At 40.5% G+C, this 18,763-nt stretch overlaps 1 protein-coding gene across 1 annotated transcript in view; it reads right to left on the bottom strand.

Moving 5' to 3' along the window:
* Positions 1–14,007: 14,007 nt before the first annotated feature.
* Positions 14,008–18,763, bottom strand: part of LOC311499552 (potassium channel subfamily K member 2-like) — a 28,588-nt gene continuing 23,832 nt past the window's right edge. The window contains exon 6 of the mRNA XM_084560574.1: positions 14,008–18,660. Coding sequence (XP_084416700.1) covers positions 18,304–18,660 — 357 coding nt within the window. The 3' untranslated portion in view covers positions 14,008–18,303. The remainder of the gene's footprint in view (positions 18,661–18,763) is intronic.

Raw genomic sequence — 18,763 nt, 5'->3', positions numbered from 1 at the left:
TGTGCCTGCTGAGACTTCAGCTTTCCACGTCAAAGAGCAAACTTCACATGAAAGTAGCTGTTAATTTCCATTTGGAAAAGATACACAGGCAGATGTTTCCTTCCTGCAGAAGAACAACAAAGAGTTTAATACACTGACAGCAATGACAGCAGTGGCCCAGAGGATGTACAGTATCGTGTAAATGTTCACAGCAGTGAGCTGTGATTTCCTGTTCTCCTGAGTGTTTGTCCAGATTTATATGTGGACAACATACTACAATGTTTTCTTGTTGTCACCAAAATCAAAGAACACAAAAGAAATGTTGACTAAGTCCAAACCACTTAAAATATTATACTGCTTTCTGACACAGGTTATAACGAAATTGGCTGCTTCTGGGTTATCATAGTAGCAGGATATTGTATGTGGCATTTTCTAAAATAAAGTGCCCGTGTTCGTCTTGTCAATGTTAGTAGAAGAGGCGAGATGTTGAGTGAAGACAGCTTGGCAGAGAGCAAGGAACATGCCAAGTTAGTATTTCTTCAAACTGATTCATTCTTATTAGAGATTCCAACTTAACTGGTTTCATGAAGTTTAAATGAAATGATCTGGTAAGATACAGGCTGATAAATGACTGTTTACATGCCCCAAAACATCACTCAGAATCTAACCTTTTGACATGTGCTTTTTGTATGGTGTGGCCAGTGTTCCAAGAATAGACTGAGTTTTTGTTTAGTACTTTAATCACCCAGATTGCTTACCCTAGTGTATCCTAACATGAAGTGTGGTTTACGTACGTCACTCTGGCTTGCTCTTTTTTGGCCGCCAGATTAATTTTTGATTCTACTTCCTGCTTCATGTTCAACAATGGCGACTGGAACTAACTTTTGCTGAAATTTTGCCAAAGACAAGTCATACAAATGTTTGTATCGATGAACCTGTCAGTTAACCTTTCCTTGATGTGTTCCATCTTTATTGATCTACAACAATCAATTTGAAAATTGCAGAGATGCAGAAGCAGCAGAAAATGTTAAGCTCTTGCCGTCTGTGTTTGGGTCTGTGCAGGGTCTGAGCTGACGCCGTAGCTAGTAGTCGAAACATGGAAACCATAACGCAACAAATCACAGCAGCCAACTGCACACCCGCACACACACTTAGCATCTGCCACAAATTATGCCAGAAGAAGAAAAAGTTATTCCCCAAACTTTACAGACAAGACTGAATTTATTTAATAAAAAATTATAGCCAAGGTCCGAGACGTCCCGCAGGATTGGGACGGCAGTGCTCACATTGGTCCTACTGTTTTTTATTGTCATGTTTCTGCATTTATTCAACCCAGACAAAAGAGAAATGATTGGATCAAGCTTTTACGTGGTTATTATGTAAAATCTTTAATGTCAAAATGTTTACAACACCCATCTTAATTCAAAAGGAAATTCCATTTCTTTTCCCCATCCAGTCAAAGGGCATTTTATCCTGATTGAGTTACCATTCTGATTGCCTTAGGACTGGGTTTTAAAAATCACTTTTTGGATAAAAAAGGTCTCACAAGACTGGCTTTGCATGCATGTATGGTGCATTGATGAACCAACCCATTTAGGAAAAAGAAAGTATGACAATAGAACTTTACAAATGCAAGATCAGGAGTAAAATACTATGGAAATACCACTGATCTTTTGTGAATCTCTGTCAAAACAAAGCAAGCAAATTGTTTCAGGAAATCAGTACCCAGCCCAAGATTATTTGCGGAATACTACTGGTGAAAGACAGTCATTAAAAACAGCATTTGTATTCAATTTTGGGTTCCCATCTCACTGAGGAGTCTTAAAACTGTTGCCTTTATTAACAAGTTAACAGTCCTGACTTCTGCCTGTAAATCTCGCAGGGCTTTCTCTTTGTAGGAAATACTGAATGCGATACTATTTTAAAACACCAGGAAAAGGCGATCGCTCGTGTCACAGCAGGGCTTTTTCTGCTCTCTCTTAGTCCCTCAATGTTCTTTCTCACCGAGTTTCACTCTGCTGAGCAGCCTTCAGTTAATTAGACTCAGTGCTAACACCTGCGTTGATTAATTATAGTTTGCACCTGTGTTCAGTCTACTTGAGCGGCTGCGTTCGCCTGCCTGCTTCTGTTTGGTCACTTATGCTTGAGAGGTCTGAGTGGGCAGCCGTCTCTGTATAAGGTGCCTTGGTGAATGATTAGCTACCCCGCAGATCTCAGTGTTTATCCTTGACCTTGCTTTTTTGAGAAAGACGACATCACTGACAAATCGATTTTACTCCCGCTCTTGCTTCTTACAACCTTCTCAAAGGTCTCGTTTTAGTCAGACGATAGAATTTATCGGTCAGTCTCCAGCTCTGCGTCTCATTTCTTATTCAATGCCATTTATTATATAAACTGCAGTGAAGCTGATGCTCAAGTGTGAGTGCTTATCTAACCACTTCAACAAACGGTCAGAATATGAATTCACCACGTAGGCATTACACCGTTTATATTTTCTCTTCAAGTGGTGGCAGACTGCAAACACTGGGACAATGTTGCATCAATACAGCACAAGTCAAATATGTACGCTCCTTTTTATTCATAGTTTTGGTCTCTTGAAACAGATGTCTGACTCTTAAGTTGCTACAGATCGTAGCATTGCTGCTAACTTTGTCTCCCTCCCACTTGGTGCTGTACAGAAAGCATACAGTGGATTTACATCTTACAGAAAGTGAAATTATGCTAATAAGAGCTGTGAAACCCAGCTTTGACATCAATGTTTCAAGCAGCTAAAATTAGGATTGTTAAAAAGCCACTAAGGCCAGAGATAGAATTGTTTTTACATATGTGTTTGCATATGCAGTAAGACTTCCTTGTGCATTGTGTGTCTAGAGTACATGTCCTGAAAAGTGAATGCTTTGGGCCCATCAGAAACAACAACCTATATGATCACTATGGACAATATGGGGATGAGATACGGAGCTTACAGACCAAGTCTGCAATCACTGCAGTTGGTGTTATTGTTGCTGCAGAATAACAAATGTGCTTGCCAAAATAGCTGACGACCAATCAACATCCGGTTTGGAAGTCCATGTGGAAGCTTTCAAAAAGAAAACATGTAAACAGTCTTGAAGGTTACGTGGAGATGGTGTGAGCTTGTTGGCAATTTTGTCAATCACTGGTCCACGGATATAACAATTGCCCATAAATTAATATAATAAGTGGATAACACAAAAGTTATATGTGGTCTGCGTTTTCTGGGGTGCCCTTTAGTGGAATCCCGCACTATACGATCTGTGTAGGTTGTCAAATATGTGAACAAATACGTACATTGTCTTTGCGAACTTGTGGTTAAAAGCATGTATAACTCCTGTCAGAAACGGTAGTCAGTTTTCCTTTACTCAGCTTTCTAAATAACAACAAATCTTTTGATCAGTCATTAATTTATGTATAACGCTGACATTTGTTGCTTTAATGTAAAATAAAATGAGAAAACCAAACCTTCATTAACAATGTGCGGCAAGTCCTCGTTTAAAGGAAAAAGACAATAGAATAAAAATAGAACTTGAAAGCTAAAATTTGATTTGATAGTGCATATGGAAGTCTTATTTCTCTCCTGTGTTTCACTGCGACAGGACACTCGTTCCTGTTTACAGAGTACAGACTCTCGTTTCATGTCAATTCGTGTGTGAGATTTCCTGTGAGATTTCCAGGTGTTTCCCAGTAGATTTTCAGTTGGTGTATTGAACCATAGTTGCTGGCTATAATTTACATGCAAAGGGTACATGCATACGCAAATATATTCAATGCCGGGCCTGTATTCATTTCCTGCCAGCAGTAATTGTGTAACTGTTGTTATATAACGTTCTAATTGAGGAAGTCAGTCTAGAATTAATTGTAGCCTTAAATTATATGATTTTGTTTGTGTCCTCTGAAGAAATTAAAGCTCTTTAGACACAGATCACAACAGCTGAAAAATTGACCCTTTGTGAAGGTCTCTCATGGAAGCTCTGCTCATTCACAACAAAGAGAATGGTGATGACCATAATTTAGTTGTTGAAAATGATTTGAGTTGTGTAACAGATTATATCACACCTTCCTTCAAGAACCTTCAAACCCGCTTTTTGCCATCTCTTACTGCATGGAAAATCCCTTGAAAATTCAGCATGGTAGAGAGAGCTCAGCATTGATTTAGCTAAAAAGCTCTGTATGTTGCTGTTCCCAACAGTCGTGCCAAATTTCCCAACAGACCAAACCTTGAAAGCACAGCAATCAAAGTTTGAGTTCGGTCATGCTTGAATTCTCTGTGTAGATGAATTTACAGCTGCTTCTTCATTTGGCCTCAGTGATGGATTTTTCTTGTGCATGAATGCACTTCACTCCCTCTGGAGCAGCTGCACTTTACAGGTACCTGCAATGTCTCATTTCTATTCCCTCGGCATAAACTGGTTAGAAATACAGGGATGAGTAGGTGTAAATGTGGTCGCTGCATATTTCTGCAGTGAGGAGAGGGTAAAGGTAAAAGAGCAGAATACAAGGAGTTTTTCAATCAAGCTGCACCTTGTCGCATGCACAACATGATCACAGTCTGTTCGTAATACGATTTGACACGTAATCTCCGGAAAGCCCAGGCGTAATTAACATTAACAATGCAAGGGCTAATGTATTGTGCTTGCATTGTGCTTGCACTGGCCATGGCATTCAAGGCTGGGAAAAATACCTCTTTTTGTTTCGGCAAATCAAGAAATCAAACAAATCAATCTTATAAAATGACAGTTAGACTACATGAACTTATTCATATATTCATCTTTCTGCCAGATCATCTGGTAATGGAACCATTGATGTCATTGGAATTTTGAATGACAACATCAGTGCTTTTGAAATTGCAACTGAGAGAGACAAGCTTTGACATTTTAGTCACTGAAGTCAATGTCGGCTAGCATACTACGGTAGACGGCTATTAAAATGGACAGTGAAAGTCTCACCTCAAGTTATCGCAGAAGAACTGCTACCCATAACATTTAGTCATCCCCTTCCTTCATTCATTCATTCATCTTCTGTACCCACTTATTCCTGTTAAGGGTCGCGATGGTCATCCCCTTCCCTGTGAGATAATTTAAGATGGTACATTCAGTGCTCCTTGATCTGGTTCAATAATCAATAATGAGTAATATCCTGTAGTGTTGATCTGTTATCTCTTCAAATCATGTAGAGGCTGCATGTCTGAAAGTGGAGAGAAGCGTATCTGTGAAATTTCTCTTTAACCCCATTTCTGAATTTATTTTAAATGTCTTACAGACTCCCTAAAGAGTCCAGCTTCAGGTAGCAGGTCTGGGTGGATGGACAACAAAACATTATTTGTTTCTCTATATACATAGTTAACACATTGTATCTCAATTTTATCTTGCTCTTCTCAAATAATGGCCAGGAAAGTTCTCCTCACTGCTGTGAGGTCACCAGATTTACTTTGGATTTAACAAAGCATATTTCCCAAATATAACAAAAGCTTCATCATAGAAGAAGAAGAAGCTTTATTGTTATTATACAAAATACAATGAAATTCTGTTTGGCGGCATCTCTTGTAGCCGCTACATGTCACAGGCATAGAAAACAATAAAGGTAATATAAGTAGTAAATTTTAAGGTGCAATATTATATATAAATAGTCTGTATTTACACTAGTGCAAAGAACAGTTGTAAAAACGTAGTGGTCCGTTTTTTTGGTGTGGGATGTAGTCTGTGTGTTTGGTTGGAGTGCAGGGTCATGGTTCCTGCAGCAGTCTTTTCACAGCCATGGGGAAGAAGCTGTGTTTAAGTCTGTTTGTGCGGGCTCGTGTGACCCTGAGTCTGCCAGAGGGAAGGCTGGAGAAAAGAGAGTCCTGGGTGGGCGGGGTCGTCCTGGATCTTCGTGGCCCGTCGGAGGAGTCAGCTGGAGTAGATCTCCTCTAGGCATGGGAGTGGAGAGCCAATGATCCACTGAGCAGTCTTGATGACCTGCGGCAGTTGTTTCTTTTCAGATGTAGTGCAGCTGGCATACCACACTGTACATCCATACGTCAGGACACTCTCTATTGTGCAGTGATAAAAGTTTTTCAACAGAGGTGGAGGGAGTTTGTTCCTCCTCAGCGTTCTCAGGAAAAAGAGACGCTGCTGGGCCTTTTTGATAATGTGGGTGGTGTTCACAGTCCAGCCCAGGTCCTCTGAAATGTACAGTCCAAGAAACCTGAAGCTTGTGGCCCGCTCAACTTCTTCCCCATTGATGCTCAGGCCTGAGTGCAGTGTGGTCCTCGACTTCCGGAAGTCGATGATGAGTTCTTTTGTTTTCTTGGTGTTGAGGTGGTTGTCGCTGCACCAGGCCGCCAGTGCTTGGACCTCCTCTCTGTATGGTGCCTCGTCATCGTTGTTAATCAGCCCCACAATGGTTGTATCATCTGCAAATTTGATGAGGGTGTTGGAGCTATGGGTGGCGACTCAGTCATGGGTGTATAGTGTGTACAAGACTGGACTCAGAACACAGCCCAAAGGAACACCGGTATTAAGGACGATAGTGGAGGATGTGGAGGTGCCCATCCTGACATGCTGGAGTCTGTTAGTCAGGAAGTCCTTGATCCACAGACAGGGAGGTTCCAAGTTGTAGCTGGTGCAGTTTGTTGATGAGTCGGCTGGGGCTGATGGAGTTAAATGCCGAGCTGAAGTCAACAAATAGCATCCTGATGTATGTTTGGGGGCTTTCAATATGGCTGAGAGCGGTGTGGAGGGCGATGGAGATAACATCGTCTGTGGATCTGTTGGACCTGAAGGCAAACTGGTGTTGGTCAAAACCGGGTAGGATGTGGGCCTTGACATGCTGTAACACCAGTCTCTCCATGCATTTCACAGGCCAGTTCATCATTGAACCCTGTGATGGCAGAGGATTTGGGCATGGGGATTATGGTGGCAGTTTTCAGGCAGGTGGGGACTGCAGCTTGCTGTAGCGAACGGTTAAAGATGTTAGTGAATACTGCAGCAAGCATAGCACTGTCATATCATAAAAGCTTATTTATTTTTAACTTTTATCTCCTGTTCCTTCTAAGTATTAGAAGGTAGGGCCTAACAATCTTTATGGTCATTTAATGTTTGGGTTCGTTTATGGGGAGTTATGTCCTGTAATTATGTTTTTCACTTTGAACTAAATCAAGTCAACTCTTTGTCTTTCACATGACGTCTTTGGTTGATCATGTTCCAGCTCTTTTTATTTCAAAAAGTATGTGTATGTGTTATGAGCTGTCTGGAAGCACTGGAATGTGGCTTGGCTGTTTTTATTGTCCAAAGTTCAACTATATGCCTGCTAGAATCTCCTATAATTAACACCACACACCTCATTTGTTTGTTTTCTGTGTTGCAACAATCTTGGCCAACTGGGGCCAGGCAAAGGTTCAGGATATTGCTGTGAGGTTGTCAGGCAACTCCAAAATAATGAGAACTTTTTACGCCTGCAGACGCTTTTGAGTTTGAATATCTTTGCGGTCGGGAGGAAAAGGAAACCAAAGTGCAGTAAATGAATACAGTAGATGCAGTGAGGGACTTTATTCTTCATTTTATTTCACTTTGCCAGGGGAAACGAGAATGTGCTGTGCAGTCACTGTAGCAGAACTACAGTCTGTTTTACCAAAGGGTCTCGCCCCATTCCTGACGAATGAACTATCATGTGGCCTTCTCTTCCAAATGTAATAAATTTCCTTTCATTTTCTTTCTCTTCATTGCCAATTGACAAATGATGCGGTTATAACCCAGTAGCAGGAACTAGCAGGTCAGTGGCAGAAATAGGGGCACAGAGAGAATAAAGAGAGCCAGAATCCGTGGACAAACTCAGGCATTAATACTTCGCCTTTCAGATAAAGAATATCCATTCAACTTTCACAGGTTGGCTGATGTAGAGGATTAAAGGCACTTAAAAAATATGAGCAGTGACATCCGTTGTGACTCCACACTGACCTCCACATCAGCCTTGACAGCTGTCTCCAGCTGTGAATAATGACTGAGCTAAACGTTTCGAGCCTGAAATTGTCTGACTTTAAGAAAAAACTAAAACACTTCAAAGGGAACAGCTTGGCATTACTTATGTCATATAGCTGATATCATTCATTTAATATTACTCATCAGCTCAGATTTGGCTGTGCTCTCCAGCATCTGTTTGGCAAGTATATAAAATAAGTTTTTCAGAGCGTGCTACTGAAAAATTAATTGTCTGCTGCTGCTGGGTATAACATTCATAAGAGACATTAGTATGAGTTATAAAGATGGGGTTGTTTAATCCAAATTAAGAATCCAAATTGAAACAATTTGTAGCTGAGAGGAGCTGCAAAGCAGGGGTGACTACCTGTGGGTTGCCAGCTACTGGCACCTTACGACCATATTTGAATACGAAAACATGTGCAAGGCAATATTGCAGAGTATTGCAGAATCTTTCAGTACCCTGACATCTGCACTGTGCTGTCAAATCAAAAATAAGTCTAATGGAGTAGAAGTCTGTTTTAGTGCCTTGGGCAAAGACTATCTGCTGCGCAGCCTCTCAGAGATGCTTCCACTTATCAGTATCATCTGCAGGATTTATTAATTTTTTTCTTAAATTATGAATCCTAAAGGCAGCTATAGAAAGTAAACTAACCATTTTCTTTTAAATTCCTGTTTTTGGATTACAATATTTTCCTGTAACTTGGAGCAGATCAGCTACACACTAAAGATCATTTTCATAGTACAATATGTTAAAAGCAATATTAGTGGGTTGCTGTCATTTCTATCTAAGGACATCTTCTCTAACTACATCTATTCATGTTCATGGGAGTATTGGAGCACTAAAGGTCAGGATGTCATTTATCCTCCCACCATGAGAGGATATCCTATCTGCAACAGCCTGGACACGACAGGAAAATGCAGGGAAAGGTCAGAGTTTAAATAGTGCCCTGTCCACCTTAAAGAGCTGGACTTTATTGTCAGTTGGACTTTTAGAAAATATTTTGTCACTGCGTGATTGAAAAGGTGAATCAAGGACTGGAAGTTTTGTTCTTTTTATTAACCTATTATCTTTTAATTCAAATGATTTTCCTAACCCCACAGAGGACATGTTGCACTATCTATAGGGGATACACTCTTCTGCCAAAGGAAACTAGAGGAATTGTTCAATATTTTGGATTTTTTGGATAGTTGGATAAAAACACACTCTGTATATGCAAATTTAGTTTGAACAAAACAACATGTTGTGGCTTCAAGGATTAGAGAAATAGTGGCTCACAAGAGTCTGACTGAAGGATTGCCAGAGGAAGAGATGTGTAAGTGAGGGAGGATGAACTAAGCTCCCCCTCCCCAACATCCATAGTGCCCTTGAGAGAGGACACTAACCTTGCATCTACCCAGGCGCTACACTTGGTTACAAACCGCTCTGGTGTACGTGTACACCGTTTACGAATATGCCAAATGCAGAGCTTCAGTTTTTTCCGATGTGAAATGTATGTTACCTTTAAAGGGAACTTATGAGTTCAAGGTTACGATATGGGAAGTCGTGCACACAAAATGTAACTACGTGCCGTGGCAACGCACACCGCAAGAGCTGTGATTGGTCCGCTTGGTAGTAGCGTGTTTCCGCTTCCGTATTTCCGCAAATTTCGGATTGATTGTTTTAAGTCAATAAAGATGGAACTTATTGAGCCAAGATTAACCCAGGAGGTTCGAAGATACAAAGTGAAGCAGGAAGTAAAAACAAAAATTCATCCGACTAGCAAAAAATACACAGCACCAACTAGTGTTTGGTGTTTTTACAGAGCAAGCCAGACTGATGAGCACACAAGTATACATGGCTTGCATTGGGGTAGGCTATGTGTGTAGGTTACAGCGTCTAGGTGAGACCCAAGCGCAGGACACCAGGGGCTTCATGTACAAAGACTTGCGTGGATTTCCTACTAAAATGTGGCGCGAGCTCAGATCCAGAAGCACATTTCCTTTGTACATCCCAATCAACGTGGTATTAAGTGCGCATGTTGTACCCGACCCCTCCCTATCATGTCCCTTTTAAATATGCAAATTACATTTAAATTGACCCTGCACCTGAGATTCCCCTCTCAGCATGATCAGAAAATGAAAACATAAGAATGAGTAAGATGGGAAAAAAGAAGAACTTCACAGAAAGCGAATTAGAGACATTGCTTACTGGAGTGGAGACAAAAATGTCCTTTTTGGCAGCTGTCCTCCACATGCCACAATGTTGGTTAATTGCATTTGCGCATCACATATGATCTGTACAGTGATAGAATAAAAATGTTTCCTGTTGATATATACAAATTCATCATGTGATAGCGCTTTTATAGCAATGTGTGTGCAGTCGATCGCTCCAATTACATTTGGAAAACTGGACTTTGGAAAAACGTACGCCAGCCATGAGGTTGGCATGAGGCACGTACAAGTTGGTGGTCATTTTACTCTTGATACATCTGAACTTTTCCGTGAACAAGAACGTACGGAACGTTTTGCACCCTTCGTACATGAGGCCAATTAATGACAACAAAAATAGTAACAGAAGGCGCTGCAGGTATGGCAGGAAAATCCAAATACTGATAGAATACTGAAGAGCTACACCAAAAGGAGACCTTAGATCACAATGACAGAAGAAACATACGGGAAGGATAACGGACGATGCGACAGAGAACAAAGTGGAAGACTAGGGGCTATATACACACACACAAGTGAGCAGAGGGGTGACGAGACACAGGTGAAACTAATGAGGGCGGAGCACACAAGGAGAAATCAATGAACTAATCAAAGGGGAAACACAGGGAGTAACACAAGACAACACCAAGGCATCACTTTACAAAAACAAAACAGGAAACAGACAGAAAACCAAACAGGTTCACAGGAAAATTTTAACTCAGAACCATGACACTATGTCCTGCAGTACCTTAAATGAGCCTTCAGAAGCCTAAAAGCCTGAGACGCTAATGGTTTAATAAGCTAACAAGCAGGTAATTTAATACAGGAAATGCAAAGGGTAAATAAAAGGATGAGGTCCTTGGAATTATCCAAACATTGTGGAGAAAACTTTATATGACTAAATGTCAATGTATTAACTTACTGAGATCCTAAATACAACAAGACATGGTTTATTCTCGTGAACACAGTAAAAAAACAATTTGAAAACTATTTCTAAAAAATATTTGGACAACTAAGACTCTTCTTCGTCATATTCATTAGTGATTTATTGATATACTGGATATTTTGTTAAGATGGCAGTTGTTTAATACAGACTGCAGAATCGCAGTAGCTAATCAATGGACTGACTGGCATTTAATTTTGTACAGACAATCATGGTCCAAATGTGCGGTTCCTGAAATATTTAATCATACAGAGAAGACAGATATTGGCCCTAGTGGATATTGATGGACTTTCAGAGAAGCTCAGAGGACTTTTTCAGCTGAGATGGCTCAATACTCTCTTATGTTTGGTGTGTGATTTTGTAGTCAGTCGCTCAGCTCTCCTTGATCTGTGCATGAAAATTAAATTTGAAAAAATGAAGGGTAAAAAAAACATCACACGGTCAATTATAAGCTCAATAAAACTGTAGAATGGGACAGTCTGCAAAGGACCTGTCACATAAAGTCATTACTCACGCACAAGTCACTCACCCACAGCTCACTCTCTGTAAGTGCTTGGTAACCTCCCCTCTGCTCTCTGTGTACTTCTCCAACCTGAGACGGTCGTGGTCAGCGGCTGAGTCATCGTTTGTCTCTGATGTCACTGCAGACATCTGCTAATGAACCAAGCAATTTCCACCCAGGCTGGCTCTGTGGGCTCTTCTCAGTAGACCGTTAAGTTTACAGTTAAGTAAAGTATATCATGAGCAGCATTTTGAGTGCTTTGAGTGTCTGCAAGGATTCACATCTACTGTTAGAGAAAGCACGGTCAACTTTCCGCTCTGCGATCAGAGCAAATCAGAGAACGTCTAAAATCTGTGGACTGTGGTTGCTTAAACACTCAAAGAACAGCAAAGGGCTCAAATTAGCTTCTATATAAAGCAAGACTGCAATTTCAGAGCTGTGAATCATATTATAGTGGCCCTCATCTGAAGGGCACAGTCGTGAGCTGTGCCATCTTGGTGTAACACAGCATTTGAGGATGCGCTAATGGCCCGCTGACAGGAACGAGGCTGGAAGGTGACGCACAAAGTCACTCTCTGTCTTATAGTCATTAAGTAACCTGTCACTATTCATTAAGAGGAACCGCCGTGGGCTCCGATCAGAGTGCCTTCTCTCCATTTGTTGCAGATTGCTCAGTGTATTTCTGTACTTGTGCTAGAAAGTCGAGGACAGGCTAAGGGAAAGTTATCCTGTTGCACAAACTGAGAAAAGAGAAACTCTCTCTCTCAGTGCAACATGTGTGAGGTAAATTAAGGTGCAAATGCAGTGACTCATGAGTGGAAGCCTTCTCCGTCCACGCTGTGCCTGTGAGCCATGAAGAACATTTTGTAACTTGTGACTCAGATCGGTTCCCTAATCCATTATCAGGCAGTGTCTGTCATTGTGTTCATGAGATTACAGCACTGTGGTGTCCTTCATTGTTGGATCATTATGAAAAACATAGGAATGCATTATGCTACTAAAAACAACAGGAATCTTAATACAGTATGTGAGCCTGTTCTGTAGATGTAATTTACACTCTTCGGATTTTCTTTTTTTTTCTTTTTTTTTTAGGAGTAATTATTAATGAACAAGGCTAGTGATACTGTTAAGAAACCCAAACAACTAAACTATGTGGCTAAAACATGATATATATAATTTTTACAATAAAGGCTCATTTAGGGTTCTGCAGGACATAGACGCCGTAACCTACGCACGTGGCCAATGCCGGTGCGATCCATTTATACTTGTGCGCTCGTCAGTCTGGTTCGCTCTGTAAAAACACCACCCAAACACTAGTCGGCACTGTGTCTTTTGTTTCTACTTCCTGGTTCACTTTCAACAATGGTGACTGAAATTGTCTGCCAAAGACGAGTCATGCAAATGTTTGTATCTCCGAACCTCCTCCGGATGCTCTGCACTGTCATGTATGGTGTCAAATTGACGCAAAAGCTAAACTGCCTATAAGTGACATGTTCTGTAAACATGTCATTGAAAAGACTGCTTCATTTCAAGTTTAACATGTACAGTATAATACACCGTTTCTGCAAATGCTGTTAGTTCAACTCATAAGAAGAACTACCTGCTTGTTGAAATTACTAAACTTTTTTAGGGTTTGGTACCATTGTTCCTATACTGGGAACTTTTCTCCCTCAGGTTGGTTTGCTGGGGAGTGACTGGCGCGAGAATACACGTTACCCGTGGACCAATACAGCTTACTATTTATAAACTTATAATTATATAACCCGCCAGTTTACATCATGAGGAATAGGTCGTTGTATGCCTCCAGAGCATGTTTTCTCCTTCGAAGTGTCTGGCAGCAGTGCTCCTCCCCAGTATATACATAAAAACATTGTCTTCTATGCGTAGCCTAGATACTTGATGAACATGATGTTTATATACAGGACAACTAGTACACAAACCACAGAACAGCAGTAAATGCCAGTTCCCACACTTCCATTTTCAATTTGATGATTTTCTGATTCCTGAAATCCAGTTTCCCAGCAGAATTACGACCTATTACAGAACAGTTCGTAGTGTTGAGCCTGTGTCAGAACTTTGTCTTGATTGCTTTGTCTTGATTGCCTCAAATCAAATCAAGGTTAAATTGCTACAATCTTGCCATGCGTGTCCTCATTCAATATTTTGAGCTGTTTTTAAAGCTTAACATCCCCAGTAGAAACCACTGAGGGCCACACAAGCTGGGAAAACTACTGTAGAGAGCGCAGAGAAACAGACAACCTGCCTTTTTGTGATTTCTTTTTATGGGATTTGTTCTCAATAAAAGTGCTGGGGCTTAAAATTTACTAAACAACCGACGACAACAGTTTTTTTTTGCATATAAAATATTTTATTCTAAACTGTCAGAAAAGTGTGTCATGATTGGAAACAGACATACCAACATTAAGATACTAGAAACATATGATGATATATTATTTAAACCAAAGCAAAGCCAGGGTTAAAAAGACACATCTGACTTAGAAACACTTTTTAAAGTAGCATGCAACAGTCGCTGAAATCATGTTGTTTTTCAAAAAATGTGCACGTGTGTATGTGACCCCTCACATGTATACCGGCAAATCTTTACAGAGTAAACGGTAAAAGGCCAAATCCAGACCCAAAGGTTTATGAAAAATGGTTCTTGATGCCACTCATATTATAGTTATAATGTTCAGAAACCGTGTGATAACACTGTTATCTACTTTAATGATCATTATGATTACAAATGTTTTATGGCATCAAGTCCCTTTAAAAGCCTGTTTGGACACAATATGCTCCGAGCCATTTCAGCTCAAACATTTATCGCAACGTGAAATGATGAATGTGCTTACATTCATAATGAGGCTCATGTCTGCCTTCATGAATGAGTGGATACATTCAACATGCTTGAGTCGGGGTTTTGATGCGAGCCACAGACTTAATTAAAAACTGTCACCTTGGGAGAAGAAGAGAATGTGAAAATGCTCCTGTGGGTGGAAATGAAATGAGCTTCCTCAAACCCCCCCAGTTCACACGTGCAGTCGCACGTTCATTCATGTACGCACACCCTCTGTCACAATCATGCACGACTATCCTCGCATGTGGCCAATACGTATATAGTCTGACATATTACGCAACACTTCATTGACAAGACTCTCTGTTGCACTGACAGGCTGTCAATCACACGGCTGACTGGGAAGAAGCAATTCAGTGGCATTTAGGGGGCTTTGCTTCGAGAAGCTACACTAAGGCTGGGATGGCTTTTGTCAAGCAGCTCAGCATTATTGAATGTACAAGTGTATTTTTTTAAAAACAACAAACAGTAATTGTATAGATGATACTGATTGCTTTTTAACAGCACAAGAAGGTCATGAAACTTCTTATCCTTATTTTTAGCATATTTGCTTCATGATGGCTTAGTGACTCCTCCTTGACTTGATAACACATGACAGCTCGTGACCTTACAGTACAGTCTCACAGGCAGCCACGAACAAGCACGAATAAGTGCTCATGCTTATGACAACCTTTAAAAAAAAATGAGAGGCAGTGCAGAAAAATAGAGTAGTCACGAATTGTGTTGAACCAAGTAATGGTAAATCCACTATATTTTAACTGCTGGAGCTAGTTCCACACCTCAGGAATATGTTAACTTGTAAAGACTCAGTAATATGTTATTCATAAAGAAATATACATTCATTAATTTCCAATCTTTAGTAAATGTATTACTTTAAGTTTTGTTCAAAAATCAATACATGGAGAAACAAATTACAGAATTAGTAGTAATTTATTGGCTGGATAAAATAAATTTTCTCATCAGAATTGAATTTGGCTATGCCAGGCTAGTATATTGAAACAGTTTCAAAGTAATGAGAAAAACTGTAATTTATGCTAAACTAATCTGAGGTATGTTGACATTTTTGTGAAATGTAATATAAAGAGATGGTTCAGTTTTTTGAAAGTGGGATTTTAGTTACATGATAGCCTGCACGTCCCCTTTTTGGAGAAGCACAGAGGAGACAACTGCAGCTAAGTAAGAAACTGTTGTGGACATGGTCAGGATGCTAAAAGGTATTTCAGTTACCTAAAACAAGGATCAACTCCAAATTAGTTTAACTGTACATCATGTGGGTGGCACAGTGGAGTGGTGGTTAGCACTGATACCTCACAGCAAGAAGGTTCCGGGTTTGAATCCATGGGCCGACTGGGCCTTTCTGTGTGGAGTTTGCACACAGGCTGGAGCCTATCCCAGCTGTCATGTCTCTTGCTATTACATTGCCTTCTTCCAGACACAACTGACAAAAACACCTATTTTACCTCGTACAACATGGGAGTTTCTGGTCTACCATTGTGTGACTTGGGTTTTAACATGTTAATTTAGGTATTAAAAAACGTATTAAAGAGCAAAGTCACACAATGACCATTAACCAAGTGCAGCAACCCAAGTATTCTGCAAGGTAAAATTATGCTCTCAAATTATGTGCCAACCACCATCTACTCTACGTAACACACTACTCATACCTCACACCTCACCTAAAGTACCTCATACAAACCCACTTCAAAGAAACCTCTGCCTATAAAACCTCCAGATGGTGTTCGATTGGGTTATAAATTACTTTAATTACTTTAGTTGACTCAATAAATTACACCTGACAGTTTCTGGGTGTAACTATTCAGTAACAACTAATCTTTTGGTGCACCCTCTTTTGCCTTTTGTGATGTCAAAAAGTTTTAATAAGTACTTATGTTATAAATAAGCCAGGTTTCCAACTGGATGGTGCAAATGGCTTCAGCTATAAAGTTAAGGAATAAAATTTTACAGAAAGTTGTTGCCCTGAAACGCAAAAAACAAATGCATTTTAAACTCATAAATTAGTCATACGTATATTTGGCATAGCATGTGTATTGTAAGACACACTGTATTGTAAATGTGTTTTTTTTTTTTTTGTAGTGATGCTACAAAAATGAACATGGCACTATGAAATGTATTGAGAACATTACGGCATGTCTCAATGGATAAACTGCACTGAATCAAACCATAAGATGCACAGTCCAAGCCATTCAACTGGGAGACACCAAAGCCAAAAATATCCCTGCATGATTGCGTCGGATGCAATCCATCCTTGCAGAAATCCTACCATAAATAAAAAAAAAGGCTTCACTTAAAATGAGACACCAGCATTTTTACTCTGTATTGTGATGTAAGAGAGATATAAACTTTGCCTGAATGGCGCTCCAACCAGTTTCATCATTTTTAATCTACACCTCAGCAACCGTGAGAGGCATTTATTTAAATCAGTCCTATTTCTATGAGATGCAACTCCTCTAAACCCTCTATAACTGAGTCACTACAGCGATGCACAAAAAAAAAAAAAAAAAAAAAGTATTTCTAATGGTATACATTCAGTACTGGCAAGCGATAACAGGCTGCATCTTAATCAGCAGAGGAAATGGTTCAGTCATTAAAAGCAGTAAGGTAGAGATTCGTCTCATGGCTTCAGAAATTTCTCTGCTACAGTACCATACATGCCAAGAGTTCTTCAGAAAGAGACGCCACTCTGTTTCAGTTTCATGAAAAAAAAAAAAAAAGAACATGAAAGTTTGTTCAATTTCTTGAAACCCTGCAGGAAAGGATTGAGACACAACATGAAAGACTCCCGATCCTTTGATCAGACTGAACACCAATCTTATTCTTCTGTCAGAAAACAGCAGATCATTACTTTGGTATAGGGGGAGTGGGGTTTGATCAGCAAGCCTGGCACTATCTGGTTAATGGAACTATCTCAACACACTGAGCTGGACATTAAATACCTTAAACATTTTCAGCTTTTTCCACTAAATATTTTATGTTAAAGTGTTTTTTTCCACTCATTTACCATGCATACTATAGATTCCTCTTAAAATTAGTTAAACAATGTCCTGGTTTCCAACATACATCCTAAATGTATAACTGCTGTGCTCAAATATGATACGTATGAGTCTTTCTTGCTCATCATCCTCTGTGTAGATTTCAGTAAGGCACAATGTGGATTATTCCTTAGGATGAAGAGCTGACTGTCAGTCATGAAGCAACTAAAATGTCAACATTCGACTCGGCGATAATATGATCATACTTTAAGAAGTGTAAACCAGAAGAAAAAGCAACATTCCATTGTGTCCATTGAGGATCCTCTTTATCTGATGCAGATTTCAGGGCCTCTGGAAATTCAGCAAGAGATGAGCACAGATGCTATTGCTTCCTAAATTTGATGACTGAATATGTTCCCAGGGTGTACTGTTTGAGAAGATGATGTCCAGTGTGATGCTACCTCAGTAAGGGCTTTCATTTCCTTCCCGCTCATGAGAGAAGTTCTTTGAGCTCACGCCTCTGACACCAGTGTGTGTCTCATTCTGGATGGAGCATGCTTTTGATTCGGCTCAATCACTAGCACAGCGGTTGATCACGGCGGGGACTTAGCAGAAGTCTGACTCCTTTCAAAGAATAAATGCAAGCTGTGAGTTTTCCCTTGTTAGAGTTAAACACACATGTGAAGGGTACACAGCTCGGCGATCAATCGGTGTTTAAGTCCACATCAGGGCTGTCAATCAATGACTGGAACACAATCTAGTTAATGAATGCGGATGGGTACCTCATCAGTCAATGAGCACAAAAGTGTTTATTTGTAATCTAGGTCCACTTCCAGATGCGTTTTAGCTCAGTTGCTAAAATAGTATTTTAATGCTGCTCCTCATTTGAGGTTTTCGATGATGGCGATTTCCCGCCGGTCAGCGTAGTCCGGGCTGAGGCCGTTCAGATAGAGGCTGCCGTTTCTGGACAGGGCTCCTGGGACGGGACTGAGGGAGAGAGTCAAGCTGGGGTAAGCCTCTCTGTCTTCACACAGGTTGACCGACAGCGTCCTCTTGCCAGGGGTCATTTCTTGGCTGAGGGACGTGTTAATTCCCAGCTCAGATGACAGCTTGCGCTTGATGGATGCAGCACGCTGAAACTTGTCATAGATGTCGACGCTGAGCCGCCTGCGGGTCTCTTTGAACTCTGCGGACACATTCGCTGTCCACTCGGCTGCGTGTGCACGGAACTCTCCAACCTGCAGAAACAGAATGAAGATTGACGTCCGCAGGCGGTCACACACAACCCGGTCCTACCTACCCACATGTTGCTACACCTACTCCAAGGAAAATTCTGGCTTC

This window comes from Chelon labrosus, assembly GCF_963514085.1.
Source record: "Chelon labrosus genome assembly, chromosome: 14".
Classification (NCBI taxonomy): Eukaryota; Metazoa; Chordata; class Actinopteri; order Mugiliformes; family Mugilidae; genus Chelon; species Chelon labrosus.
This window is presented reverse-complemented; position numbering and strand designations above follow the sequence as displayed.